Source organism: Phyllostomus discolor, chromosome 12 (genome assembly GCF_004126475.2).
Source record: "Phyllostomus discolor isolate MPI-MPIP mPhyDis1 chromosome 12, mPhyDis1.pri.v3, whole genome shotgun sequence".
In the NCBI taxonomy this organism is placed as follows: Eukaryota; Metazoa; Chordata; class Mammalia; order Chiroptera; family Phyllostomidae; genus Phyllostomus; species Phyllostomus discolor.
The window spans coordinates 15,528,704-15,555,844 of record NC_040914.2 but is presented as its reverse complement, the minus strand read 5'-3'; the positions used below and the strand labels follow the sequence as shown (position 1 = coordinate 15,555,844).

General features: G+C 54.1%; 2 protein-coding genes across 2 annotated transcripts; both read right to left on the bottom strand.

Moving 5' to 3' along the window:
* On the bottom strand, positions 1–3,546 carry IRGC (immunity related GTPase cinema). The gene has a single exon (XM_036013020.1). The coding sequence runs from the start codon at positions 2,970–2,972 to the stop codon at positions 1,590–1,592; it is 1,383 nt and encodes a 460-aa protein (XP_035868913.1). The 5' UTR covers positions 2,973–3,546; the 3' UTR covers positions 1–1,589.
* Positions 3,547–14,332: 10,786 nt separating this feature from the next.
* LOC118497663 lies at positions 14,333–26,824 on the bottom strand. Its single transcript, XM_036012792.1, has 9 exons — positions 26,755–26,824; positions 25,600–25,701; positions 25,215–25,361; positions 23,362–23,505; positions 21,517–21,660; positions 20,270–20,401; positions 17,810–17,974; positions 17,406–17,552; positions 14,333–15,638 (listed from the first exon to the last, which is right to left on the bottom strand). The coding sequence occupies exons 1-9, from the start codon at positions 26,822–26,824 to the stop codon at positions 15,412–15,414; spliced, it is 1,278 nt and encodes a 425-aa protein (XP_035868685.1). The 3' UTR covers positions 14,333–15,411.
* Between the last annotated feature and the right edge of the window lie 317 nt (positions 26,825–27,141).

Below are 27,141 nucleotides of genomic sequence, written 5' to 3'. Positions count from 1 at the left end.
GGACCCGCTGTCTTCTGCATCTGGGGTCTGGGATTTCCCTCCCACAATCCCCTGCACCACTGTTGGTGCAGAAGGGCCCACGTAAACCCCAGTTGTCTGGCAAAGCCAATGAATGGGGAGGCCTCTGGGAAGAGAGGAATCCCTTCTGCAAAGGGGAGAGCTCTTCAGCTGAGAGAATTGGTACCCCCTTTAATTGTGCAAGTCGAAGTGAACCCTCTGAGTCAGGAACTGTTTCCTAGGGTTCCAGGTAATTTGAGGCCCCCAAATGAGGCAAGAACCATCACCAGATCCTGGAAAACCCACAGGGAGTATTTGTGAGCACCTGGGGGGAGGCCACCTCCCGACCCCACAGTCCCCATTTTGCCACTGGCCTTGTACACAGCCTCCAGGGCCTTCTGGGACTTGCTGGAAACTCCCCCTTCTGTGCACCTAAATCCAACCCTTGCCTGACCCTTGCCCAAGCCCACAGAAGTCCTGGGGCAACCCGTCCTGTCCAGGGCCCCCAGCCCAGTTCTTGGACTTTTTTAAACATGTGTGATCTTTGAATCAGCCAAGGAATTTGGTTTCACTGGGTCACCTGATCCAGACACAGATGTGCACACCCAGTGTGTTGCACATTCTCTGGCACTCAGCCCTGTGAAACTTTCAGATCCCAACACAGTTACCATCACTTTGAGACCCATGGCCTTTCACCACATTCCCAGTACTCACTAGGGGGCGCACGTGTGCACCCTTTCTCTCTCGCTCGTGTTCTCTCTCTGTCTGGCACAAACCATGCAGACAGACAGGTATATCCAGTCTCAGCAAACTACTCAAAATCAGGAAGACTCACCAGGATTCCTCCCAGTCAGACACACGTATTGCCACACACAGTCACGCTCAGACACACCCACCATCTTTCTGAAACCATCCTTTCTAGGTGGTGGAGTTGTGCCCTCTTGCCTCCTCTCCCCCTCGATGCTCAGAGAAACCGCCCATCCACCCTCTCACCACCTCCGCACTAAGGCCCCCAGGGTCCACGTGGCTCCACTCTGCCAACCACCCAGCCCGCCATCACTCACAGGCAGCAGTGCTGGCCCAGGATGCCCGTGTGCCCACCTCTGCTTAACCCAGTTGCTAGGCACCATTGTGCCAATCCTGGGCACTGATTGGCTGCCCCTCCCCCCTCCAAAGGGGGCCTTTGGGACCCTGGGGTTCTCTGGAAGGGATATGCCTTTGCAACTGAAATAAGTACCTGTGCAGGCCCTGGTCCCCACTCGGCCACCCACCGCAGGCTGACAGTTGGCTCCTGTCCTGGATCCAGGCCCGGCTGCCCAGTGGCCCCACAATCCCGCTTGGCCGCTTAGGGACCAGGGAGAGTGAGATCGCCAAGGAGACCCCAGCCCACCACCCATTCCCAGAACTTCCCTCTTTCCAGGGTCAATTCCCATCCCTGCTCAGTGTACCCCTCTTCCACCTGGGGCCGCCCGCCTCCCCCAGACCCCTGTGCACCCTGCCCCTCAGCAACAGCTCCGACTTGGGCCTTTCGTTTGTTTGGCTTTATTAAGGCTTGGTTTGTGGATGAGGTGGGGAGGGTGGGGGCTGCACTTTTACTTCTCTTCCAAGTCGCGCTTCTTCCAGTTTTCGAGGATGTACTTGAGCAGGAGGCCGAGCTTCCGGCGGATGGAGATTGGGGCTTCCTCGCCACCTCCCTCCCCAGATCCATGGTTTTCCACGCGGTTGTCACCAGCCGCTTCCAAGCTGACCTCGGGCTGGGACTCATCCTCCTCCAGGGCCTTGATGCGGACCCGCTGGGCGTCCTCTGCCATCTCATTGAGGCAGCCCTGGAGCATGGTGTAGACGGTGCCGAAGCTGATGCCGCCGGCCACCAGCGTACCGAACACGGGGATGCCCTTCTCGAAGGCCCGGGCCACCCGCATGGCGCCGTTGGACGACTGCGAGTAGAGCCGCAGGACAGCCTCAGGAGACACCTCGCTGGCCAGCGGGGAGCGGATGACGGAGCGTAGGTCGCCGGCCTGTTTGCCCACCTGCTCCGCCAGCCTGGCCAGCGAGTCGTCGTCCAGGCCGAAGCTGCGGTGGTAGCCGCGCAGCGAGCGGATGAGCAGGGCGTCGTCGTAGGCGGCCGCCAGCCCCGGCACCGGCAGGGCCTGGATGATGCCCGACACCAGGGCCGTCTTGAGCACTTGCTCCTGGAGCATGTCCTTCTTCTTCTGCACGGCCTCCAGCGAGATGTCGGGCAGCGACAGCAGGCCGGCGTGGCGCCGGTGCGCGGGCAGGTCGTGCTCCCAGGTGGACAGGAGCAGCGGGAAGTCGTAGAGCACCGGCCTGAGGTTGGACACGAGGAAGATGCGGGGCTCGGCCACACCAGCCGCGCGCAGCTGCTCGGCGCAGTGGTCGCGGATCTCCTGCAGCACCGCGGCCTCGTTGAAGCAGGAGGGCCGCTGCGTGCGCGTGGCCGCCAGGTCCTCGTCCACCTTGGTGCGCACGAAGTAGAACTTCTTGCCCTGGCGCAGGATCTCGGAGGCCAGGCGCGTCTCCACGGCCCCGCAGCGGCGGGCGGAGACCAGCAGGAAGAAGTCGTAGTGGCCGAAGTCCACCTGCTTCAGGTACTTGTCGGCGGAGCAGGCCGGAGAGCCGGCCCCAGGCAGGTCCCACAGGGTCACGTCGGGAAACTGTGGGTGTGGGTAGGACGAGGGGTGCATCGTGGTCTCCACCACGCCGGTGAGAGCCGCACCGGGGTCCTCGGCCCCCAGGCCACGGAGGGCGTTGATGAGCGACGACTTGCCAGCGCCTGACTCGCCGGTGACACCCACCTCCAGGCGGGTGCTCTCGGAGGAGGCCAGCAGCTCCCGGAGGCGGGAGGCGGCCTGGGGGATGTCACCGGACTCGAAGGCGGTGCGCAGGGCCTCCAGCTCTTCTTTAGCCATGAGGATGGTGGTCTCCTCCTCCCCGGGACACTTCGAAGTGGCCATGGCTCAGGGGTGCCGGGGCCTGGGAGCGACAGGACCAGGGGTCCTGGTGTCTGGGGGCAGAGAAGGGAGCCTTTCATGTCTCCTGGGCCTGGCGTGGGGCAGGAGACACCAGGGACAGGAAGGCAGTCCCCGCTCTGGCACCCCACAGCCCTCCCCTTCTCAAACATCCCTGGGGGTGAACATTGTGGACATGAATTAGGGGGCTTTGGAGTCTGTCAGGCCCAGGTCTACATCCCATCTCTGCCACTAACTTGCTGTGTGACCTGGGGCAAAAGTAGGCCCCTCTCTGAGCCTATTTGCTGCTCTGGGTAGCGGGCATGATGACTGACCTGCGTGCAGTGGCACTGAGGAGTCCCTGGGGTAATCTAGGAACAGGGCCGTTTTTCGGGCAGCTGTGACCTGGGCAGCCACATAAGGCCCAACTCCCGGCTTAACGCTTATCTGCAGGCAGATAACTGCCTGATTGAAATTCTTCATCATATTTGAACCAGGGCCCTGTATTTGTCTTTGGTGCTGGGCCCACAAATGATGTGGCCAGGCCTGCCGAGGGGAGGGCTGACACCCAGCCCCTGGGTGCAGTCGAGAACGGTGGCTGTGCTTCCGCCACCACGATCACTGCACACGAGCAGCGTGACGTGAAGGCAAAGGACACCCACATCCTGGGATCGACTCCTGGCTCTGCTGCAGAGTTGCTGAGGATTTGGGGCAAGCTACCTCCCCTCCGCCTCATGTTTCTCATCTGTAAGATGAGGATAACCACAATCATAGAAAACCACCTTCTTGGGCTGTTGAGAATTCAGTGCATTAGTACACAGGAAGCATTTCAAATGGGGGCTGGCACAGAGCAGGTGGTCTGTGTCATTTGTCAGCGTCATCATCGTTATTGCTGTCATCGTTAACACTTCTAGCTGTGCGACTTTTCGGGTCCCTCCCTCCCGAGCTTCGGCTGCCTGATCTGCACGTGGGAAGGAACCCCGCCTGCCTCCCAGGGCCACTGTGATGCTGGCTGTCGAGCCCCTGTGTTGTCTGTCCTTAGGCTAACTTTGAGGACAGTTGTGGGCTGGGCTGGTGGAAGAAGCCCGGATGGGGAAGGGCCCAGACACCGGGGAGCCTCCTCATTGGACACCCAGCCCTGCCGGGCGGCCTCGCCAGGCCCAGTCCCCTCCCACGCCCTGGAGCCAAGTGGGGCCTCTCCTCAGACCCCATCCTCCTCACCTGGGAGCTTCCCTGGCCCTCCCTCTTCCCAGTCACACTCTCTTCTGGTCCATCGCCTCTAAAACACACTCCTCACTGACTAAGACTCTTCAGACAACCTTGGGAGAGACAACCACGTCCAGGGTCACTGTCCCCGTCGATGGAGAGGGACTGGGGCTCAGACCACACAAGTGATGTCTCTGCTCAGAGCCACCACCAGGACTCACACCCAGGTCCCTGGCTCCCTCGTCCTCTGAAGAGCTGCTCTACCTTCAGGCACATGTCTTTGCCCCTCCTTGTCTCCTTGGCTGCCCTTGTGCCCACCTCCACCCTCAACCCCACAGAAACTTGTCCTTATGACATTGTCCCCCCAGGTCTTCCCCCCATCCCTGGTCAGGCCATTTCCCCCATGCTGTGTCCACATCCACCCCCACCCTGCCCCCCTCCCACATCTTAGGGAACGGAGGCTGGGAGCCTCAGACAGGTCCTGGCAGCAAGGGGCAGACAGGTTCACGGCCCTTGGGGGGAGGTAGAGCCGAGGGAGCTGGGTTGGGAGTGGAAGCCGCACCCCCACCCACAGGCCCCAGTTGGAGACCCTGCCTTCGGGATGCTCACCTGCCCTGTAGGCTCTCCCTCTCCCCTCACACTCTCCCCGCTGGGGGGGTCTCCTGCCCTGTTAGCCCAGGGCCAGACCCGTTGCTAGGACCCGTGGTGGCAAGTGGCAGCTTATTGGTCAACCAGCCCTTGTGCAATAATGTGACAGTGATGTCAGGGGGTGGGGTTGCACTGGCGGGGGTCCCACCCCCAGCTGCTCATGGGGCTGCCAGTCAGTCACATTGGGCCCTCCGTCCCCCACAAAGGACCTAGAGGGAGATCTTTCTATCTCTGAACGAGACTTGTTCAAATCCCATCCGCAGTCTCCATCACGCCCCAGACACAGACCCAGTGTCTGAAGGAAGGCCTGGCCCTCCTCACCACGCACCTAACTCTCCTCCTCCAACTAGGCACTCTGTTTGCCAAACAAGTCATTCGTTTTCCCTTCTCCGCACCATCTCCTCACCTACCCACCTGCGGGGAGGGTGGTGATTTAGCATCGCCAGTGCTGCCAGGACGACAGGAAGTGCTGGGGAAAGGCCAGCTCTGAAACTACACCGAGGTCACTGCCAGCAGTGCTGCCTGGCCCTGGCCAGCACTCGGCTTCCACACCCAACCCAGCATCCACCCTTCAGTTCAGCATCTGGTGTCCAGACTCCCTGACTCTGGCCTCCTCCCTCCCTCTCCTACTGGCCCCCCCACCCCTGCCTGTCCTTCAACACCCAGCTCAGGGTCTGGCTCTTCATAACAGCTTTCTCTCTTCTGCTCTCCCCTCTGCTTCCTCACAACCATTTAAATGGCATCAGTGTAACAAAGAGGGAGATAGAAGTAGCGAGAGATGTGAGTGAGAAAAGGGGGAGGCAAAGGCCCTCTGAGAAAGGGGGAGGTGAGGTGGGGAAAGAGATTCCCTAAGGAAAAAAAACACAGGGGAGTCGGGCAGGGAGACACAATGGTTGAGAGTCCGAGTCAGAAAAAAAAAAAAAAACAGAGAAAGACGGCATCACAGACGCCAACTACAGAAAGAGTGAAAAGCTATACAGCTTGAGACGGGGATCAGGGGTTGGGGACCGTGACATGCACAGGAAAGGAGCTGAAGGTCTAGAGCCCCAGACTCAGGAGCCTCAGGCTGCTGGGGGACACTGGCTCCCCCCCCCCCCAATGCAGCTGCTCTCTCTACTGCCAAGCCTCCCCCAGACCCTGCAGTACTTTGGAGCCGTCTCCACATGGTCCCCCCTCCTGGCCTCCTCTTCACCCAAGCCAGGCACTCGGGGATCCCTCCTACCCCCACACCCTGGGATACAGCCAGAGGTACCCGCTAGTCAAAGGATTCCCTGAATCCAAAGTTAGGTGCAGCAAAGAAGCCTCTGACAAGAACAGAGGAGAAGGTGGAGACCCAGAAAGAGAAGAGACCAGCTCAAGGCCACGCCAGGCATTGCGGCACCGCAGTCGGCCGAGCACGGAGCCCAGAATTCACAAACCGAGAAGACGGGAGTGCAGGCCAGCGGCCCAGACTCCTTCACGTTCTCGCAGATGGACACAAATGCACAGAGGCCAGATTTCAAAATATTCTCAGACATTCCCAGATACCGAACACTCAGACCAAGACTTCTCCCCCAAATTCACAGACACGAACACCTGGCCCAGGACGGAAGACCCTCAAATACGGACTCATTACAGGAAAGCAAGTCTGACACACACACACACACACACACACACCCCTCACAAACCACACGCACTCGGGCAGAGACAGACTTGCAGAGCAGGAGAGACTCGATGACACGCCTCTGGAAACCACCGCATTCATTCATGACCCCCATTCATTCTGCTCCAGGTCCCGGACCACTTCCTCCAGCTCCTGGAGAGCCAGCCAGGAAGGGGCTGCACCCATGCCCATCTGCCAAGCCTCCCCCTCCCTCTTCATTTATCATTCAGCGCCTTCACAGGCTGTGTCCTGGGCTGGGTGCTGGGCATGCCGCAATGACCAGAACAGCCTGGGGCTCTGCCCTGCCTGGACTGAGAGGTCTCCAGGCAGTGAGGACCCAGAGCAAGAAGAATGGGAATGGGGGATCCCAGAGGACTGTGAGAGTGCAAAAGAGGCACCTGACCCACCCTGGGGATCAGGGAGGGCTTCTTGGAGGAGAGGGCACCTGAGCTGAGATCTGAAGGACGAGAAGCAGTGAGCCTCCTAGCCTGCTAGGGAGTTGCCTCCCAGGCTAGAGATCCAGCCTGTGCGAAGACCCTGAGCTGAGAGAGTTCTCGCCTGCCCAGTAATTTACTCAATTATTTGGTAGTTCCAGAAACATGTGTTTAGACCTGACCTGAGGCAAGTCCCTGTACTGGTCCTGAGATGTGAGTCCTACTTGTCCCTGCTCTTACAGACCTCACGGGCTGGCGGGGCGGCTGATGTGATCACTGACAGAGGCAGAGGGTTCACTTACCTTGCATTCACCGTGCGCCAGGCACTGCGTGAGCCCATCGGATGGGTGGAATGACTCATTTAATGGGGACAAAATGCTGCTCTTCCGTGTGTCACCCTGACATAAAACCCAGGAGCTGAGGCTGGAATAGAGAGGAAGGCAAAGACAACTGAGATGAGCACGTTTATTCATCCATTTCTCCCACGAGTTCCCTGTGTAATCAAACCAGAGGGGCCCCCCGTTGTCAGATGGATGCATCGGTGTAGGTCCCACTAACCAGGGAAAGCATGCTACCAATAGCACCATGACACACTGTGTCCTTATCACTTAAAATTTTTATTTCACACTCATTGAAAACACAGCTTTGCCCTGACCGCTCTGGCTCAGTTGTCTGGGTGTCATCCTGCACACTGAAGGGTCACCATTTCAATTTCCCATCAGGAGCTGCAGGTTCATCCCCGGTTAGGACTTGTGACAAGAGGCAACCAATCGATGTTTTTCTCTCATATTGATGTTTTTCTCCCTCTCTTTCTCCCTCCCTTCCCCTCTCTCTAAAATAATGAATTAATTAGTTAATTATTTAAAAAAAAAAAAAAGAAAGAGAATACTGATTTATCATGTACCACACACGTGTGTGTCTCTAACTAGGAAAATACAAGGGAAATGCGTTGGCTAAGCTGTTCCTGAGGCCACGTGGAGTGTGACCGCGGTGTCCTCGCAGCCTCCATGCTTTCCCACGCTGTTCCCCTGCCATCGGGAACGACCACCATGCTGTTACTGAGTGAATGGGTGACTGTTTTGTTTTTAAAAGCTGCTCCAGTCTACGGCCATACCACCCTGAATGTGCCGATCGCCTCCAAGAGCTGCTCTGCTATCGCATCCAGGCAGCTGGTCACAACCACTGCTGGGCTGACGGTGACCCTTCCTGATTTCAGAACGGCCAGGATGCAGGAAAGTGCACCTTAGAATCAAGGAAGGTGTTTCCCAAGCGTCCACTCTGCGTTCACCTGCCAGGCTGGGAGCCCCTTGGGGATGGAGACAGGCCTCCCCTCCAGGAAGGAAGCTGCTGTAATGGGCAGACGGTGAGCCAAGGGCCTGATGGTTGATGTTTGTGGAAGTGACTGGAAGTGGCCCTGAGTCCTCACTTGTCCCCTGGCAGTGACAACCCACAGTGGGTGAGGCAGGGGTGGAGTTGCCCAGAGGAGATGCCTGACCCAGCGCAGGGAGTGGAGTCAGCAAAGGCTTTTGGAGAATCTCCACGCCTTTGACACACTTTCTGACCGCTTGCATGTGCTGGGCCCCGTGCTGGCTGAGGCTGGAGATATAGCTGGGACCAAGACGGTCCCGTCCCCTGCCTCCTTTCTTCCTCCTGTTCCTCCTGCCCACTCCTAATCCTCCCTTCCTCCCTGTCCTTTCTTTCCATGTCTAGTAAAAATCCTAAAACCTGTCCCGAGGAATATCTCCACATTTTGGCCTTCACCTCCTCTCCATTTACCATAATGCTGGGGAATCCTGAAGTCAGTCCCCAGGATCCACTCACTGATTCCTTGAACTTGGAGTGTTGGCTCCCTTCTGTGTGCTGGGCACAGACACAGCAGCGAGTAAGACACAGATGGCCCTTGTCCTCATAGAGCTTATATTTTTGAAAGATAAAGATAGTAAACAAAAATAAGATAGTGTCAAATAGCAATAAGAAAAAAGAAAAACAAGAAAACAAGCGATAGGACAAAAGCCACTTTCTTAGGCCCAGTCTCCCAGAGCTGGCTGGACCCCACCAAGCATGACTGACCCAAATTGTTTTATGAGCCTTTACCCTGAGGACTAAAAAGTTACTGGGAGTGCCCTGAGGGTACAGAGGCTCTAGGAACCCCAATGACCACCTACCCTGAACCCAAAGATAACATCAAAACACACTACAGCCAAGCTGAATCATCCTGCCTACAGCCGCCCCATCACCTGATAAAAACTCAAAGCACTAACCCCTCAGGGCCGGTGCTGGTGCTGGTGCTAGTCCAGCTGCACATCTTCACACCAAGCCCTTTCCCTCCCTTGGGAAAACAAAAATAAAAAACTTTACTCTCTGCACTTTCTTCTCTTTGTGAATCCTTTCCCAGCCCGCATCACCTGCCGCCCTGACAACAAGGGTAAGGGATGGGGGTGGGGTGTGTAGATTGCCTACAGCTATGGCCACTGACAATTTCTCCCATCTCTGTAGGCACAGGACACTTCCTGTCAAGAGGGGAAATCTCTGTCCATTTCCCTTGAATTGGAGCTGGCCTTGTGGCTTGCTTTGACCAGCAGAATGTAGCAGAAGTGACATTCTGGAAATTCCAAGCCCAGGCCTTGAGAGGGGGCAGCTTCTGCTTTCTCCTCAGAGCCTCACGCTACCACATAGAGGTCCCGCTGCCCTGCGGAGAGTCCCTGTGGAGAGGCAGAGGCCATGTGGAGATGAGCCTGAGTCATCTAGAACATTGCAGCTCCAGCAGCGCTCAAGCTGGATGCGGCCACACAGTGACCCGAGCCAATGCTACTTGGGGGGTAGAAGAACCACCCAGTGGAGCCCAACCAACCCATAGGTTTTCGAGAAATAATAAATCATTATTTTAGGTCAGATGACTTGGAAGAGGGAGTGTATTGTTTTTGACAGAATGTTCTGAGAAGATCCATAGGAAAAAGTGACTTTCTATTTGAGCACAGGTCTGAATGAAGTAAGGAAACCAGCCACTGGACATCGGGGGGAAGAGCATTCCAGGCAGATGGCATGGAAGTGCAAAGGTCCTGGGGCAGAGCTGAGCCTGGTGTGTCTGGGGAGCATCATGGTGGCTGGGGCGGCTGGAGCAGAGTGAGGAGGGAGCACGTTCTGGGAGGATTTATTGAGCCGTTACCTGGGAGGGAACCAAGGCTGTTGGAGAAGTGCTGTGAGAGTGGGCCAGGAGCTGGGAGGCGACCCTTCCACACTCAGTGATGAGGTTTGATCAGGACGAGGGCCAGGACTGGGGTCAACAGGCAAGACGCTGCCTTGGGTGCAAACTTAAAGGGGCCAAAACACTCAACTATCAATATAAATGAAATTTTAATGTAACACTTTTTAAAATTTTATTTATTTTTAGTTTTACAGAGAGGGGAAGGAAAGGAGTGAGGGGGAGAAACACCAATGTGTGGCTGTGTCTCACACATCCCCTACTGGGGATCTGGCCCACACCCTGGGCATGTGCCCTGGCTGGGAATCGAACCAGCAACCTTTTGGTTCACAGGCCCACGCTCAATCCACTGAGCTATACCAGCCAGGGCATTAATGTAACACTTTTTAAAAATAAAAATTAATGCAAAAATCTCTGATAGTTCAATGAACGTAATATCAAAATTTTAAATGAAGACCAGGACTGTGACAAGACGTGCTGGTGCCTGGCTTTGACGGAAACAGACTTACCGATAATAATTTCAGTCAGGAGGATCTTCATGCCCCAGTTTCTCTTGACCAAATGATGATGTTAAATAATTTTTAGTTAACGTATGCCAAAGTAAAATTATAATAAATTGTTTCGATATAAATAAAATATTTTAACTCAAATCATTTTAATACCTTAGATAACTTCTCAATATTTTTTTCAGCTACTCTAGGATTTTGGAGAAAGCAGGCATTACAAAAATAGGTAACCACCTGTATACAGGGCCTTTTGCCTCAGGCTCCCGTGTGGCTCAGCACAGCACTGGTCAGAATGCCAAGCTGTTGCCCGCAAAGGGCCAGACCCACAGGACAGGGCTGTTTCCTGAAGGGAGAAGGCAGTGGGGGAGGCTGGGAAGTCAGGCTGGGCCTGCAGAGAGAAACAGGTGCCCCCCACGCAGAAGGTCGGGCTCAGGACGCAGAACTCTGGAGGCCAATCTGGCATCACTTCTCAATGAATTAAGTGCACTCTTCCTTCAACCCAGCACCCTCCCTGCTGAGAACCTATGAAGGATGGAAGCAATTGCACTGACGTCTCCCTGGAGTCTTCAGGGGAGAGGGGACATCCAGGGACCCTCACCTGGGTAGAGATGACATGGGGGTGGGGGGAGATGCTCTTTGAACCCTGACTCACCATTTCTCACTTCTAATTTAAAAGCATCACTTGTGATCCCATTTCATTATACAGTTTAGAATTTTCTTTAAAGGCGTGACAGGGCACCATCCAACAAGCTCCTGAAGCGTATTGGAAACATTTGAAGACATGCAGCACCTAACAAGGAACAAACATCGCTGTCATCGGGGAGCTTACTGCTGACTTGCTTGCAGTGGGAGGGGGAGGAAGCAAACGACGGGAATCCCCTCAGCAGGGTCATGAGGGAATAAACGTTGATGTATCCACGCCACATGCCACAGGCACCTCAGCCTCGCACGCAGCCTTCAAAAGTGGTGAATCAAAGGGCCCGGAGGGTTTCCATGAGGTGCTGGTGAGGAAAGCAAGATGCAGAGAGCTGTGCCTAATTCCTTATGTCTACTTTTAAAAAAGATTTTATTTATTTATTTTTAAAGAGAGGGGAAGGGAAGGAGAAAGAGAGGGAGAGAAGCATCAATGTGTGGTTGCCTCTCACACGCTCCCTACTGGGAACCTGGTCCACAACCCAGGCACGTGCTCTGACTGGGAATTGAACTGGCGACCCTTTGGTTCGCAGCCTGCGCTCAATCCACTGAGCTACGCCAGCCAGTGCTAATGCTTTATTTTTAGAAGACAAAAAAGATCCAGTATACCTATATGACAGACACATAACACAGCCATGTCTGTATGACATAGATATGATATAAACGTGTCTGTATTGTATACATATTGTCAGGGTGGTCGGTGACTTGGGCTGTGAAAGAACTCACAGAGAAAAGAAAAAGCAGAGAGTAAAGGTTTTATTGTACTTCCCCAAGGGAGGGAAAGGGCTCAGATGTGGAGATGTGCCCTGAGAGGTTGGGCTTTCGCTTTTATTGGGTAATGAGGTGGTTTTACAACAGGATGTCTGGACGCAATTTGATTTGTCGTTATCTTTGGGTCTGGGGTTGTGGTCTGGCCTGTCCTGTTTCCCAAGTGCCCCTCTGCACCTTCAGGGCGCTTCCAGTAATTTTCTAGTCCTGGGGATAAAGGCTCATAAAACAATCAGGGTCAGTCATGCTTCATGGCAAGGGTGTCAAACTCATGTTCACCAGGGGCCACATCAGCCTCATAACTTTAGGAGTGTATAAATGTAACTACTCCTTAACTGTTAAGGAGTTGAAATTACATTCGGCCCTATGAAGGCAACTGCGAAGCTGATGTTGGCCCTCAGAGAAAATGAGTTTGACACCCCTGGTTTATGGGGCCCAGCTCACTCTGGGAAAGAGGGCCTGAGAAAGTGGCTTTTGTCCTATTACATATGACAGCTGGGTATACGATGCAGACCCATGTCCGCATTGACCTGTATTGACCCCGGCACAGCTATATGTATATATCTGCATGTATTTGTAACGAACGTCCACGTGGGGTTATTTAAGTTTGGGAAATGATGGGACGTGCCATTCCTGGGGCAGGGGTCCCTGGGGAGAGTCTGTGGGGGAGAAGAGAGGAAGAAGGGTGACAATAAAAAGGAAACAACTTGACTTTAAAAACTCAAAGCCCACGCTCATGTAGCAAAGCTGCAGCTCTCCTGTTGAGGGCAGAGGTTACCCAGGCCCGGGGAGAGGAGAGGCCATGTTGGGTGCTGGGGATTTCAACTGTCCTGATCAGGGTTCCTGCCTTTCAGCTCAGCGGTGCGAGGCTCTGCTTATTCTCGACTTGCTTTTGTATGTTTTAGATAAGTGATGTTTTTAACTTGAAACCCGTGCTCACCAGAAAATTAGAAATGTACAATAAAATTAAATTCCCTGCCCAGGTTAGCTTCTCCTCCGCCCCCCCCCCCCCCACAGTCCCCTTCTCCCCTGCAGACTCCCGTCACCGCAGTCATAAGTCTGGTTTCCGCTGCAGTGGGAGCGTTTCCTGACCACCTGCCTGCTGGATGCAGATGGGTCATATCCTGGCCACATCCCCAGGGCCTCCAGTCTCCCAGAAACAGCTCCTTCCGTTTTCTGCCCCCTCCATCGCCACCCCAGGCTTCTCTGCACCCAAACCTGAGGGCAGACGTCCTCCAGGCCTGGTTGGGTAGCAGAAGGGGCTTTGGGAGCAGAACACACACCCTGACTGCACGACCCAGTGGGCACTCCTCTCCGATAACAATAGTAAAGGCCGCTATTTGCTCGCAAGGGACTCCCCACGTGGGCTGTTCCGATTTCTGTGCCCGTATCAGCCCTCCCGTCAACTCTGTGGAAGCAACAAAGTTCCTGCTCCTGGACCGTTTCATGCCACAAGGTGTTGAGGTGATTTGTTAACAGCCACAATAACTGTAAGTCCCCCCTTTCTTTCTTCCAACTCCCCTCCTTCCCTCTTTTCTCTCCCAGCCCTGCCAACACCGTGAGAGCCATTCCCTGTCTGAAATTCCTTCTGTTGAAACACCGAAGGTGTTTTTTTCTTGTCCTAACTGATCCCTACTGATCCCCTGTCTTTGCTAATAGAACCCCGTTTTGTTTTGTCCCCGAGGCAGCTGTGTGCCTGCTGAGAGGCGGGGCCTCTCTCAGCCCCAGGCACTGAATCTTGCTTAGACAAAGTCAATCAAGACAACCCATCGCCTTGGCCGACTCAGTTCCGGCCAGCGGGACTGAGGGAAGTCGGCTAGGAGACAGGTTTCTGGGAAGACGAGAACTGGAGGCCACCACCTCCTCCAGCTTTGGGTTTGGTTGTGTGAGGTCCCAATGGCGGAACGACGGCCGTCATCCTGCGAACACGGGTGTGCTGAGGAGGGCAGGGCAGCAGGTGGGTTGTGGACGACTCCTCTGACCTGCTCAGTCAATGCCCCCTGCAGCCCCTACCTCCACTCACTCTGTCTGGTTGTGCGTTTGCTCTACGGTATCAGCTGGTCTTTGCGGCTCCTTCCTGAGGCCTTCACTTGCAGATCCCTCCGCCCCTGGAACGCCCCCAGCCTGGTCCTGGCCATCAGCATGGCCCTGTCCCTCACCCCCTGCCAGTCTCACTCAGATGTCACCTTCCTGAGGTGACACCTCTCTTAACCCACCCCATATAAAGTGCGCCGCCCCCCACACACACTCCCCGTTCCCCTCCCCCGCACTGGTTTTTCACAGCACTTACCACCATCTAGTAAATGTGATGTTTATTATCTCTCTCCCGCACGGTAACGTAACTTCCTGAGAGCAGAGCGTTTTTTACAACGTACCCCTGGTGTCTAGAACTGTGCTCGATTGATTAGCGTGATCCATAAACATCTGTCAAATGCGTGCTGAGTGAATTGTTTCAGTTCTCTTAGTCGGACTGTCTGTCGCTTGCAGCTGAGTGGTTCCCAGCCTTCTGCCTCCTGTGAGCTCCCCACTTTCACCTCTTGGCTCGGTCCTCCAGGTCCATGCAGACTCTAAGGTGACACTCACGCCAGACTGAACATTAGCTCTTGTGCCCACCCTGGCTCCCAGACATTGTCACCTACAGGTCCCCCCAGGTCCCCAGAGGAGAGAGCAGACCACCTCAGGGCCCTGTTTGAGGCTGCAACCCCCACGAAAAGAAACCCAAACCACTCAGCTTGTGTGATGCGATTCTTTCAAACTTGGTGACAGTGGACACTGAGCCGACACAGAAGGGGGGCGGTGGGGTGGGGGAGGGATGGCTGAGAAGCCTGGGGGGGGGGGGGCGAGTTTGGTCCTCAAGCCCTACCTTGGCTGCCCAGGGCTTGGCTAAACCCTGAAGAGGGAGACAGGAGGAGGAGGAGTTGTTTCCCAATGTTCAGGAGAAAAGACACAGCCCTAGTCCACGGCCGCAGCCTGGCGTTGGGGACACCCTGCTTGACAGAAGGAGGTCTAGGCTTGGAGGGCCCGGGTGTGGAGGAGAATGTGTAATTATGGAGGCATCTCTCGTCTGGGGAGGAGAAACAGCCCAGTCTGAGGGAGGAGGTGTGGCCTCGGGGAAGCTCTAGTGTTAGGGAGGGGGTATAGCCTTGGGGGCCCTGGTGCGAGGACAGTCCCACGTGGGGGAGCCCTAGTCTGAGGGTGGAGGCTCACCCCTTCTTGACTCTCTTGCCAGAACCTTTCAGGCCCCTGGAAATGTCCCAGCAGAGGGGAGCCAGGGTGCCATGTAGCCATGAGCAGAACCAGGGGGTGGGGGAGCTCCCAGGAGGCCAGCGGGGCCAGGCGGGACTGCTCACGAGAGTGCCACGGTGAGCAGCGCGGCCACCAGCACAGGCAGGGCGAAGTGGAGGCCTGGTGCTGCTCCCGAGTTGATAACGATGCGCAGGGTGGAGTTGCACTTGAAATGGCCGGTCAGCCGGTGGCCGAAGAGAGCCCAGAGCCCCTCTGTCCCAGTCTGGGTGCCGCACAGGTCACGGGATCCGCAGCCACGCACTCTTATGTTCCCGAGGCCTGCTGAGTCTGGGTGGGAACCGTGACATGAGGATGCACACAGGCCGTGTCACCTGCCCCAGTGCTGGAGCGCTCTTGCTGGGGTCCCCACCGGCACCAGCCCCGCCTCCCCGACCCCAGACTTCGGGTTTCTCTAACTAACAAATTCCCCTGAAATTCCCTCCAGCCCCTCAGCGTGCCGGTTGTACAGGGTCAGAGCCTTGCTGAGGTTTTGGAAAAGAAAACTGCCACATCAAAATGGAAGCATGGCCCTTGGCTGGTGTAGCCCAATGGATTGAGCACTGGCCTGGTAGCCCAAAGCGTTGCTGGTTTGATTCCCAGTCAGGACAAATGCCTGGATTGTGGGTCAGGTCCCCAGTAGGGGGCACCTGAGAGGCAGCCACACATTGATGTTTCCCTCTCTTTCTCCCTCCCTTCCCGTCTCTCTAAAACTGAAGAAAATCTTCAAACAATTAAAATAAAGTGTTCCCTCTTTTATTTATCTCTGAACTTCTCCATAATACAAAAGTTAGAAAGAAAGTAAGCCTCACAGCACGGCCTGCCTCTTTCTCATTTTGCCCTGAATTGGAATACACTTCCTCAAAGAGCCCTATCTGTGAGACGCCCCACACCCACCCTCAGGCCCTGCCACCCACATGTGTCAATCACATACAGTTCCCCTGATGCCCCCAGAAGCCCCCTCACAATCAATACAAACACACTGAGCCACCCTGTCCAGGAAACACACACCCAGGCACACACATGACACAGGGCTCACACACCCAGTGCCTGAGCGTTGCTGGTCGCTGGCCTGTCTACTGCACGTGAGCCTTCCCTGCCCAGTTCAGTTGTGACCACTACCGTTGAATTCCATTAGTTCCGAGAGGCACATCCTCCCTCCTACCCACACACGCGTTTCAACATCTCTGAGTCAAGCTGTCTTCCTGTCTCCCCCTCAGTATCATCTGAGATGCACTGCCATGCCGTATGCCCACTCGTGCTGTGTTCCAGAATAACACTGTTCAGTACAGCAGCCCCTAGCCACATGCGCCGGCTGAGCACCGGAGATGGGGCTGGTTTGAACTGGGAGGTGCTGTGAGTGTCAAATCCGTACCAGGTTTCAAGGGCTTAGCAGGAAAGACTAAATGTAAGAGTTAGCTTGCTATAATTTCTTACATCAGTCCCATGTTGACATGATGGCTGTTGGATATATTGGCTTAAAAATAAAATATATTATTAAATTAATTTCATCTGTTACTTTGTACTTTTTTTAATGTGGCTACTAGAAAAAATTAAATTATACACGTGGCTCACATATTTCTTTCGGAGAGCACTCATCTGGAAGTTGTGTGGATTATCTTCCTTCTCACAACAGTCTTATGAGTCAGGGACTGTAATTATCCTGCCTTTGTCTCATTTTGCCCTGAATTAGAATATTCTCAGATGGGAAATCCAATACAGAGAGGCAAAGTCACTTGCCCACAGCCACCCAGCTCATCCGTGGTATAGATTTGGGATGTGACCCCAGGCAGCCTGACCCCAGACTCCAGCTCTATGCCCTCGGCTCTATCGTGTCTCTCACGAGCTCACTTCATCCTCACAAACCCCTGTGAGGTGTGCTTCCAACACTCCCACTCACCAGAAGATAAAAGTGAGGCTCAGTGAGATGCAGGCACTTATCTTGGGTCACACAGAGCAAATGATAGGGGGTACCCCACACTCAGGCATGCCTTACCCAAAGGCAGGGCGCTCAGGCTCACTCACGCCCACACACGCACACACGTCCACACACATTACCTTGTTCAGATGCCACGTCCAGCTGGATGCACTCGGTCTCCCCGAGGGGACACTGCATGTACAAGGAGGAGTTGCAGAGCCCCAGGTAGCTGTCAGCACACGTAGGACACAGGAACTTGCTGAGGGTGCGGGAGACCGGCAGAGCTGCTGTGTGAAGCAGGGTGCTGGTCAGCCGGGAGGACTCCCAGGGCCCCTGAGGGCCCTCTGCATGCTCATGGGCTCTACCACAGGGGACTGACCAGAATGGGCTTTCCCACTGGGCTGGGGGTCCGGGTGCCTTAGGGCAGCCTGACTGGGGAATGGGGGTCAAGTGAGGCCTTCTCCAACCACAGGTAAACTCTCTCCCCCAGTCACCCCACCACCTCCTTAGCCACCCATGTGACTGCTTTCTGGTGGCAGCATACCGAGAAGAGTGGGCTTCTGGCAGTCGCCGTGGCAACAGGTGGTGTTGATCCAGAAGCCAAAGCTGTTGCTGTAGGTCAGGGCAGAGATGAGGCTGTCAGACTTGCAGTCCTTGGAGGCCACACAGGAGCCATTTCTCCAAGCCATGTGGTTGCCTTCCGCTAGGGCTGGAGAGGTTTGGGGGCAGACTTGTGAGGAAGAGCAATCACCAGCCACCACTTCACTGCACCCCCAAAGCCCTCTGGGTGTCGCTGCTGGCACTCACTGGGCCCGAGACCATGCATGATGCACACAAAGCCTGGCATTGTTCACCAGGACACATAGTTCAAGAAGCCTTCCTTCCCCTGCCTTCTCCCCTCAGGATTCCAATGGACAGGTAGCTCTGTACCTGCCACATCTCCCCGGCCTGTCTCTGGGCACCTCAGGTCCTCCGCCAGAAACTTCTCTAGGGACCCAGAAATGCCCAGCCTGGTCCACGATCCTTACTATTCCTACTCATACTATTTCTGTGCATCTTAGAATCTATACCCAAGAAAGTCTTGTTTTTAGCTCAATTCCTCTTGCCATTTACAGAAATGTGCTATTTTTCCCTTCAAGAGGCAGATGGACAGGGGAGTTTGGGGACTCCCTGCCCAGAAAGTTGCAGTAGACATCGCGATGGCCACACTGTGTCTCCCACCCCACACACTTTTTTGTCAACACGACCTGCCCACTCCTGTATCATGAGGCAGAATCTATTTCCTCACCCCTTATGCCTGAGCTGGCCTTGTGACTGGCTCTGATCTATAGACTGTGGCAGAAATGACACTGTGCTGGTTCTGGGCTTAACTCTTAAGAAGCTGCCGGTTTCCACTTCCGTCTTTCGGGGAGCCAGCCACCACACTGTAAGGACACTCAGCTAGGCTAGAGCCTAATGAGAGACCCGATGGAGAGAGGGCCCAGAAACTAAGAGGCTGAATTGAACGTCCCAGCCCCAGTCGTGTTCCCGGCTGAATGCAGCCACTTATGTGACCTCAACCTTCACTCCCTAGAGCAAAAGAATTGCCCAGCTGAGCCCAGTCAAGCTGCAGAATGGTGGGAAATAAAAATCATTGTTTTAAGCTATGAAGTTTTTTTTCAAATTGTGATAAAAAAAAAACGCGTTATAAAATTACCATCTACCCTGCCTTGTGTAACTCAGGGGATTGAGTGCTGGCCTATGCACCAAAGGGTCCCGGGTGCAATTCCCAGTCAGGGTACACGCCTGGGTTGTGGGCCAGGCCAGGTCCCCGGTAGCGGGGGCATGAGAGGCAACCACACCTTGATGTTTCTCCCTTTCTCCCCACTTCCCTTCTCTCTAAAAATAAATAAATAAAAGCTTTTCTAAAAATTTACCATCTTAACTATTTTTAAGTGTAAAGTTCAGCAGTGTTAAGTATATTAACATGGTTGGGAAACAGATCTCTAGAAATTTTTTTACCTTCATTTTTTTAATTGTGGTTCAAGTACAGTTGTCCCCATTTCCCCCCACTGCTCTCCCTCACCCCGGCCATCCCCACCTCCCACCCCTGCCCCCAACCCCTCTTGGTTGCGTCCATGTGTCCTTTATCCTTATTTCTGAAAACCCTTCCACCTTTTCCCACCTTTATCCCCTCCCCTCTGGTTACTGTCAGTTTGTTCTTCATTTCAATGTCTCTGGTTATATTTTGCTTGCTTGTGTGTTTTGGTGATTAGGTTCCACTTACAGGTGAAGATCTCTAGAAAGTTTTCATTTTGCAAAACTAAAACTCTCTACCCATTAGACAGCAATGCCCCGCCCACCTCCCCCCATCAGGCTGCTTTCTCTCCCCATGATTCTGACCACTTCACATCCTCACAGGAGTGGAATCACGCGGTGTTTGTCCTTTTGTGGGGAAGTCACAATGTTTTTCAAAATTATTTTTCAATTACAGTTGGCATACAGTATTATATTAGTGTCAGGGGTATGACCTAGTGATTAGACATTCAGATACCTTACGGAGTGATCACACCGGTCAGTGCAGGTCCCTCTGACACCGTACACATTTATTACGATATTATGGTCTGTGTTCCCTGTGCTGTACTTGCATCCCCATGACTGGTTTAATAACTGGCAATTCGTGCTCCTTAATCCCTTCACCTTTTGCACCCAGCCTCCCACCCTGCATCCTATCTGTCCACCACCAATTTGTTCTCTGTGTCTCTGAGTTTGTTTCTGTTTGTCAAGCCTGTGTAACAAGTTAACTTATTATTTAGCAATAAATAGTAAACAAAGGTGGCACCAGATTTTAAACTCACATCCTCCCCTGCCACCAGGCTCTGTCCCCCATGGCCAGGAAAAGGCTACTGTGATGGCAGTAAAGGCAGCAGGCCTGGGTTGGGGGGGAGGTGCAAGGAGGGGCCTTGCTGTGCCTCAGGCCCTGCTTCTGTCTCCTCACACCAATCCTGTCCCCAGGGACACTCACCCAGGAAGCCCTCTGTCTGAAGGCAGTAGTTCTTATCTGCTGGGCAGGAGAAAGTCTCACAGTGGGAGCTGTTGGAGCAGGTGAAGCAAGTGGTGACCTTAGCCTTGGCGTGGGTCAGAGTTGCATGGGGACCTGCAGGGAGAGAGAGACAGGCTGCTGGAGGACAGCCTGTGTGTGTGTCTGGGTGTGCCTGGGTGTGTCTGAGTGTGTCTGTGTTTCCAGCAAGGCTTGGGGTGCCTGGATCCACTGTATGTCAGCATACAGATGTGAACATTTGTGGAGGCTGGTGTGTTGCAGTATGTTTGTGGGTGTGTTGTGCTTTTGCATGTCTGTACTTGTCTCTCCCCTGGTCTACACACATGGATCTGACAGCCGAGGTTTCCCTGCACACATATGTGACGTGTCTAACCGCATGTGTAAAAACTCCACAGCCCTTGCTCCAGTTGTTAGGAATCCTGTTTTGCACTTTTTCCTTTCCATATTGTAAAATTTTGAGCTCCCCAATCTACCCGTCCTTCCTTAGGACAATTCCATTCACTGTTTAGTTTTGAAACGAAAACTCCTAGCAGCTGGTAATCTGAGGAAGTGAAGGCAAGAAGCTTCCCTCTTTGCCTGCAGATGCATTCAGAAGATCTTCTGCCTCGAAGAACTGCCCTCACCACAAGATTTCTACCAAAGCGTCTCCCGTGTCCCTGGAGTGGGAGAAATACTGCGCTACCCAGGTTTGGAAATTTCCTCTATCGCCCCTGAAACATCTGTAATTCTGCTCCGATGTCTCACTCAGAAAGCTGCTGCCCTGGTAAGCACTGTCTCAATCAGCAACTCTCTTTTCTGCAGGATAAAAATTATTGCCAGTGTTCTGTTTTAAGCCCAGAGGAGACTGGGCAAATCCGTCTTTTGCACAGGCAAGAAAGGGAAGAAAGGGAAGATTTCTTATTTAAACCAAGTTTATATCTCTAACGTCACTTAACACAACAGGATGTTCGTGGTTAGAAATGCATGCTCCTCTGTAGGAGTGTTTTGAGTGCCAGGATATAAACGTGAATGTTTGTGGATGTGTGGATACGTACCAATGGGATTTTCTGCTTCTGGGTGTGTCAGGTGGTGTGTGTGTGTGCATAGGAGTTATTACACTCCCATTGTAGTGGTGGTGGGGATACCCTGGGGACATGCAGGATTGGGAAGGACGAGTGGGATCTGGGGAGGGCAGAGAGGGTAGGGTCTCAGAAAGTCAAGGTTCAAAGCACCTCGTGTGGTGGGAGGAGGAGCCTCGTTGTTGCATTCAGGTGGGCTTGTGAGATAAAATCCAGATGCTTCTGGGCCCAGGGTGGTGTTCACTTGCAGGTCGCATACCTCTGGCGTAGCACAGCCCCTCAGGATTTGTGGACCCGCTGCAGAAACAGGGGGAAACTTCAGGGGGGGCTCAAAGCCTGAGTGTCACACCTTGGTATCTGTCTTTCTCTGTCTGTCTTGTTAGTTCTAGATGACTCGTTTTCAAATATGCCTGGTCATTTCTTACAGCCTCTTGTCACCTGCTCATTTTCGTGATCCTAACTCTGTTCCTTCAAATATGTGACCTACAGTTCTGTTCTGGAGCTGATAACCACAGCAGCTGGCTTCCACGTGGGTCTGCGCCTGCTGCTCCTCGTTCCTGCTGTCGCCCATGGTGGCTGGCTTCCTCATGCATTTCAGGAGCTGGTGTCTGGTCGGTGTTGATCTGCGGAAGACCTGGTGGCTTCTCGCTGGAGAGGACTTTTTTTGGCTTATACCGAGAGCCAGGAGGTGCTGCCAGTGTGGGGTCACTTCAGCCTCTTCCCAAGGGCCCTGGCCCATGTGGGAGACTAAGGCTCAGAGCCCCAGCTACGCTGCCATCCTAAGATCTCGGCACCCACAGCAGGCTGTCACCAGCATTTCCTCTCAGGGCTGCTGTGCCTTCCCGTGGGTGCTCACTGCTCTTGTTCCGATTTCTGTTAATGCTTTTCTTTGGTTCGGAGACCCTTGGAAACGTCCCTAACTTCGTGTAAGCTCCCAAAAGCAGGGAGGAGGATTTTTGTGCCGCATTCAGGTCGTCTGTAAGGAGCGGCACACCCAGGGAGGCGGGTGATGGGAGCGATCTGCCCTGGGAGCAGGCTACGAGGAAGTGCGTTGTCCCTGCAGTGTTCAAAAACAATAATAAAGCAGCCTGAACATCCGTCTGCTTGTCATTGTCACCATATACCGGCATTTCTAAACAATGGCAGTGACGAAACACTCATTCCAGCCCCATTCCTACCCCTCCCGCTCCCCCTCCCCATCCTCCCAGGATGCCACTGTTTGTAGCGAGAAGACCCTTCGAAGGACCTAGTCCACCGTGCCGTCAGGAGCAGAAGCCCAGGCCACTTCCCTCTGCCGCTTTGCTGGCGTCACAGTTAGCGTATCCTCTGGTCACTGTGGTTCTGTTCTAAGCCCTTTGTTCAAAAAGCCTCTGCTCCAAACTTTTGCAAACACACAGTGGGGGTTTTAAAACATATCTGCTAACTCTTTGAAATATCAAGAGGTGAGGGTCTACGCCTCCTCCTTTGAAACCAGATGGACCTTTGTGACTGATACAACCAGTAAAGCCTGGTAGCAGGGACATGGCGTGACTTCCAAGGCTAGGCTGTCGAAGACCATGCAGCTGCCACTTTGTTTGCTGGAATACGTGTTCTCGGAGCCTTCGGCCCCCATGTGAAGGTGGTGGCAGCCATGACAGAAGGAAGCCCAAGCTCGCCCATGTGGAGAGGACACACGGACAGGCCCCGAGTCCACACGTGGGACAGAGATGCTCAGCGAGCCCCTGGCCACCCTCAGCCCTGCAGTTCCAGCCCCAGCCGCCTTCTGACGGCAACCACGAGAGACCTAGAGCTGTCCAGCTGAGCCCTTCATGAACCCCCAACCCACAGAAACCGTGACTTAATCAAGTGGTTGTTCTTGTTTTAGGCCCCTGCATTTGCAAGTGATTTGTTAAATAGCCATAAATAACCAGAACGCCCATGCAAAGGAGCCTCAACACTTATTTGTGCAGGTGGGAGGGAGGCTCGCCATGCAAACGAGCACCTGAAGGGAGCCCTTACCTCCGTCCCATGTCCCTGCGAGGGTGACACAGACTTTCTGGGACCCAGTGCAGTTCATGACCGAGAGGGTGTCGCACAAGTCCAGGTCCTTCCCGGAGCAGTAGGGACACTTCACCCCGTTGGGCTGGGTGTCCGGCCTTTGCTCTGGTGGGAGCGGGAACAGTCGGGGTGGGTTGGGGGCTGAGGAGCACCCCCTCTCAGCCCTCCTGCCCCCACCAGCCCTCTGTTCTTGCTGCCTCCACCCTCCACAACCCAGAACATTTTCCTCCAAAGTGGGGCCAGCCTGGTCTCAGCCGCCTCATACTGGCCCCTGAAGACTCATTTCCAGGAACAGCAAACAGAGCTGTGGGTGGGGTTGGCCCCACCCTCTTCACTTGTCCTAACCGAACCTTCCTGCTGGATCCTACGAACATTTCTTGAGCGCCTACTGTGTACCAGGCCCTTTTCTAGAGACACAGCACTGACTGAATAGACCAAAGCCTTCCCTTAAAGACCTCAAACTCGAAAAGGGGTTAAAAAGTGATCCTGTTATTTTAGGTTTTAAGATATTGTGGCACTCTGCAAAAGAGTGGGATTGTGTCTTCTGGCTTCTCCACCATCTGATTAATTTTCAGAGCTTTCTTAGAGATCTGAAACATTTCAGAGGAAGCTGTTTGAGCATATTTTTCCTGAGTCAGAACTAAGCCACGAAGCATTTTAATGTGTGTTTATATAGAAATATTGGCAAATACAGAAAAACAGACTTAAAAAACCCCATAACAAGGAACTGTGCTGGCTAATACATGGCCAATGCCCACGCATGACTATGGAGCACTTGAAACGTGGCTAGTTCCTCTCGCGATGTGCTGTGGGCATAAGATACACCCTCATTGTAGAGGCTTAGTTTGAAGAAAGAATGTAAAAATCTCTCGTTCAAAAGATTATATCAATTGTACAAGTGTTGAAATAATATTTTAGGTATGTTACATTAAGTAAAATGTACTATTAAAATTAATTTCACCTGTTTCTTTGTAACTTTTTAATGCGGCTACTTGAAAAGCTTTCATTACACATATAGCTAACATATTTCTATTGCATGGCATGGCTATTGCTCCTCTACCAAGAGGAAATTACTGGATTTTGAGGTAGTCCCTTTGATCCTGCTTCACGCGTAGGAGTTTTGGTCAATGCAGTTTTAATCATAACTGACATTTTATATTCTAAATAGCATGCCTGCCTGTCAAGCTGGACTCGGCTGGGGATTTTTTTTCCAGTTGAAGTGCGCAGTTTTTTAGGAGGAAGGACACCCCAATAGTTTGAAAGGATGGCTAGGAGCCCCCGAGTGTGGCACTCTCTCAGGTCTCCCCCTTTCGACCTCAGCCAAATGCAAATTCTTTCTTTGGAGAAGTTTCCAACCCACAAAAAGTAATCTTTATCGCCACTCAGGGCCCGGTCTGCAGTGAGGCCAGTAAGGAGCTGCTCACTGTCAGGGTTGTGCCAGTGTGCAGTCAGCCCGTGAGGGTGAGCTCCCCCTTCAGTTGTGCGCCCTGGGCCCCTCTCGGGCCTCGCCCCATCTGGGCTGTGCCCCCCTCCCCCCGCCGTTACCTTGCTTGTTCTGCTTAACTCGCCTTCGGGGGAGCCCCTCTCCTCAGGAGAAATAGGAATTGGAGGCTTCTCTCGAGCCCCCAAGTGACCTAATCCTTGATGAAGTGCCTACTACATTCCAGCTTTGTGGTGGACGCACCCCTTGCAAAACTTACTTCACACCCATTTTCCAGATGAGAAAACTGAGGTTTTCCTTGCTCCCACTAGCTGGGCAGAGCTTAAAACCGAGGGTGGGTTCCTGTGACACCCCACCCGGTCGTGTGACAAACCTGGCTGTGCAACCTGGCTGCAGTTGTTGTCACAACAGCTTGTGCTGACCCAGAGACTGAAGTGGGGGGTGTAGGTCAGGGCGTAGTTGCGTCCTTGGCATTTTTCAGGGGCCACGCATGACCCGTTCTTGATGAGCATCCCATTCTCTGGGGACAGAGGTGGAGGAGGGGCAATGAGAGGCCCCCCAAGCCTTCCCAGACCCCTGCCCTCTCTGTAGCAATCCCCAGAGGTCGGCCTGGGACCACCCCTGCCCCCCACCCCAGCAGCGTGGAGCTGGGCGATGAGGCAAAGTTCGGCCCCTCCCGCCCCAGGGTGGCCTCTCCCCTCCGACCCCTGCCCACCCACTTCACCCAGCCTCTCTGCCCAGCCCTGTGCGGTCCACACCCAGCTGCATCTGGCTGAACAAGCAGGAGTCCTGGGTGGAAGGACAAGTGATCTCTCTGCATTGTCCCAGAACAGAGCAGGATGGACACGTCTTGGAGGTCCCTGTAGGGAGAGAGGAGTGATGAGGCCCTGAGCTCTGAGAAGGAGAGAGGGGAGGAAGAACACACACACACACACACACACACACACACATGACTGGAGAAAAGGCCCTGTGGCTGGTGCGGGGTGGCGGGTGGCCGGGGTTGCTGGGAGAAGATCAAGGAGCGTTCCCCTGTAGGTGTGCGAAAGCCTTCTGGGCGGGTGCAGCTGTGTGGGCGAAGGTTTGGAGGTGGGAATGAGCATCGCCAAGCTGGGGCTGCGGGCCGTCTCCACCCTACCCACCAGTTCTCACCGGGGAGCTCTGTCCCCAAACAACAGCTCCCTCGCAAACCCAGAAGGGAACAGGCTTGGGTGGAATTCCCCTTCTTAGGCTGGGCTTGCGGGGGAGCCCCTCGGTCCAGCCAGCCTTCTTCTTGACCTCCAGGGAGGCCCTGAAGCTCTTGCAAGGAGCCTTACGGCCCTCTTGGAAGCACAGTCCGAAGACTGCTGCCCTTCCTCTTAGAGAAGAAAAAACTGAAGCCAGATGGACAGAGCGGCCACCCAAGGTCACACAGTGAGATCCCAGCTGGGTTCCAGGCTGTTTAATTCCCAGCTTGGACCAACAGTGGCACATTTAGAACAAAAAGGGCAGAAAGGCAGGTGCGGCAAAGGAATAATAAAAATTACTCCTTAGTATCAATAAAAACCCCCCTGCAGACAGGCCTAATACGGCCTGACACTGTCCTAGGCCCTTAAAAACTCCTCAAACATATTGATTCAATGAACAAGCCTCTGAGGCAGGGTCATTGTCACCCTCATGTCATAGAAGGGAAACAGGAGCACAGAGAGGTTAAGTGGCTTGCCCAAGGTCACACAGCTAAGAAGTATCAGAGCCAGGATTTGAACCCAGGCAGCCTGGTTCCAGAACCATGCTCTCAAACACGCCCTTCAGCTGCCTCTAGGAGACAAAAAGCAGAGGTGGAAGGAGCTGGGGCTCAGTCTGAAAAGCCCAAGTGTCACCACCCATGGGATGGTGGGCTGGCGATCACTCCGAGGGACCCAGTGCAATGCGCCTACCTGCCGAGGTGGCCAGCGCTGAGGTGGCCAGCGCTCCAAGGAGCACCAGAGTAGGGAGGAGCCGGAGCATGATCCAGGCCGGAGAGGAGGAAGCAGGATACGGGCGCCCTGGCCTTTTATTCAAGGTCCTTGGCTAGGGTGGCAGCCCGTGAGGAGGGAGAGCAAACAGGCTGGGGAGATATCAGCCCCACCCACCGCCCTGGCCTACTGGGACGTCTGGCGAGGGAGGGGGCTTAGGGAGCGTGGAGATGGGGAAACTGAGTCCTACGAGGCAGGTGGGTGAAGTCCCGGGCTACTTGGTGAAGCCAAAGAAGGAAGAGGAACAAGTGGCTGTTGTAATTATTACTGTGATCAACAGGTTGCCTGATCATTCCAGAGAGACAGTAA

Excerpts from the sequence above, each read along its gene's own strand:
- IRGC (XM_036013020.1), bottom strand. The coding sequence starts at position 2,972 with ATGGCCACTTCGAAGTGTCCCGGGGAGGAGGAGACCACCATCCTCATG.
- LOC118497663 (XM_036012792.1), bottom strand. The coding sequence starts at position 26,824 with ATGCTCCGGCTCCTCCCTACTCTGGTGCTCCTTGGAGCGCTGGCCACC. Across the intron at positions 23,506-25,214 it reads CAGCCAGGTTGCACAGCCAG|AGCAAAGGCCGGACACCCAG; the intron begins GTTTGTCACACG and ends CGCTCCCACCAG. Across the intron at positions 17,975-20,269 it reads TCAGACAGAGGGCTTCCTGG|CCCTAGCGGAAGGCAACCAC; the intron begins GTGAGTGTCCCT and ends AAACCTCTCCAG.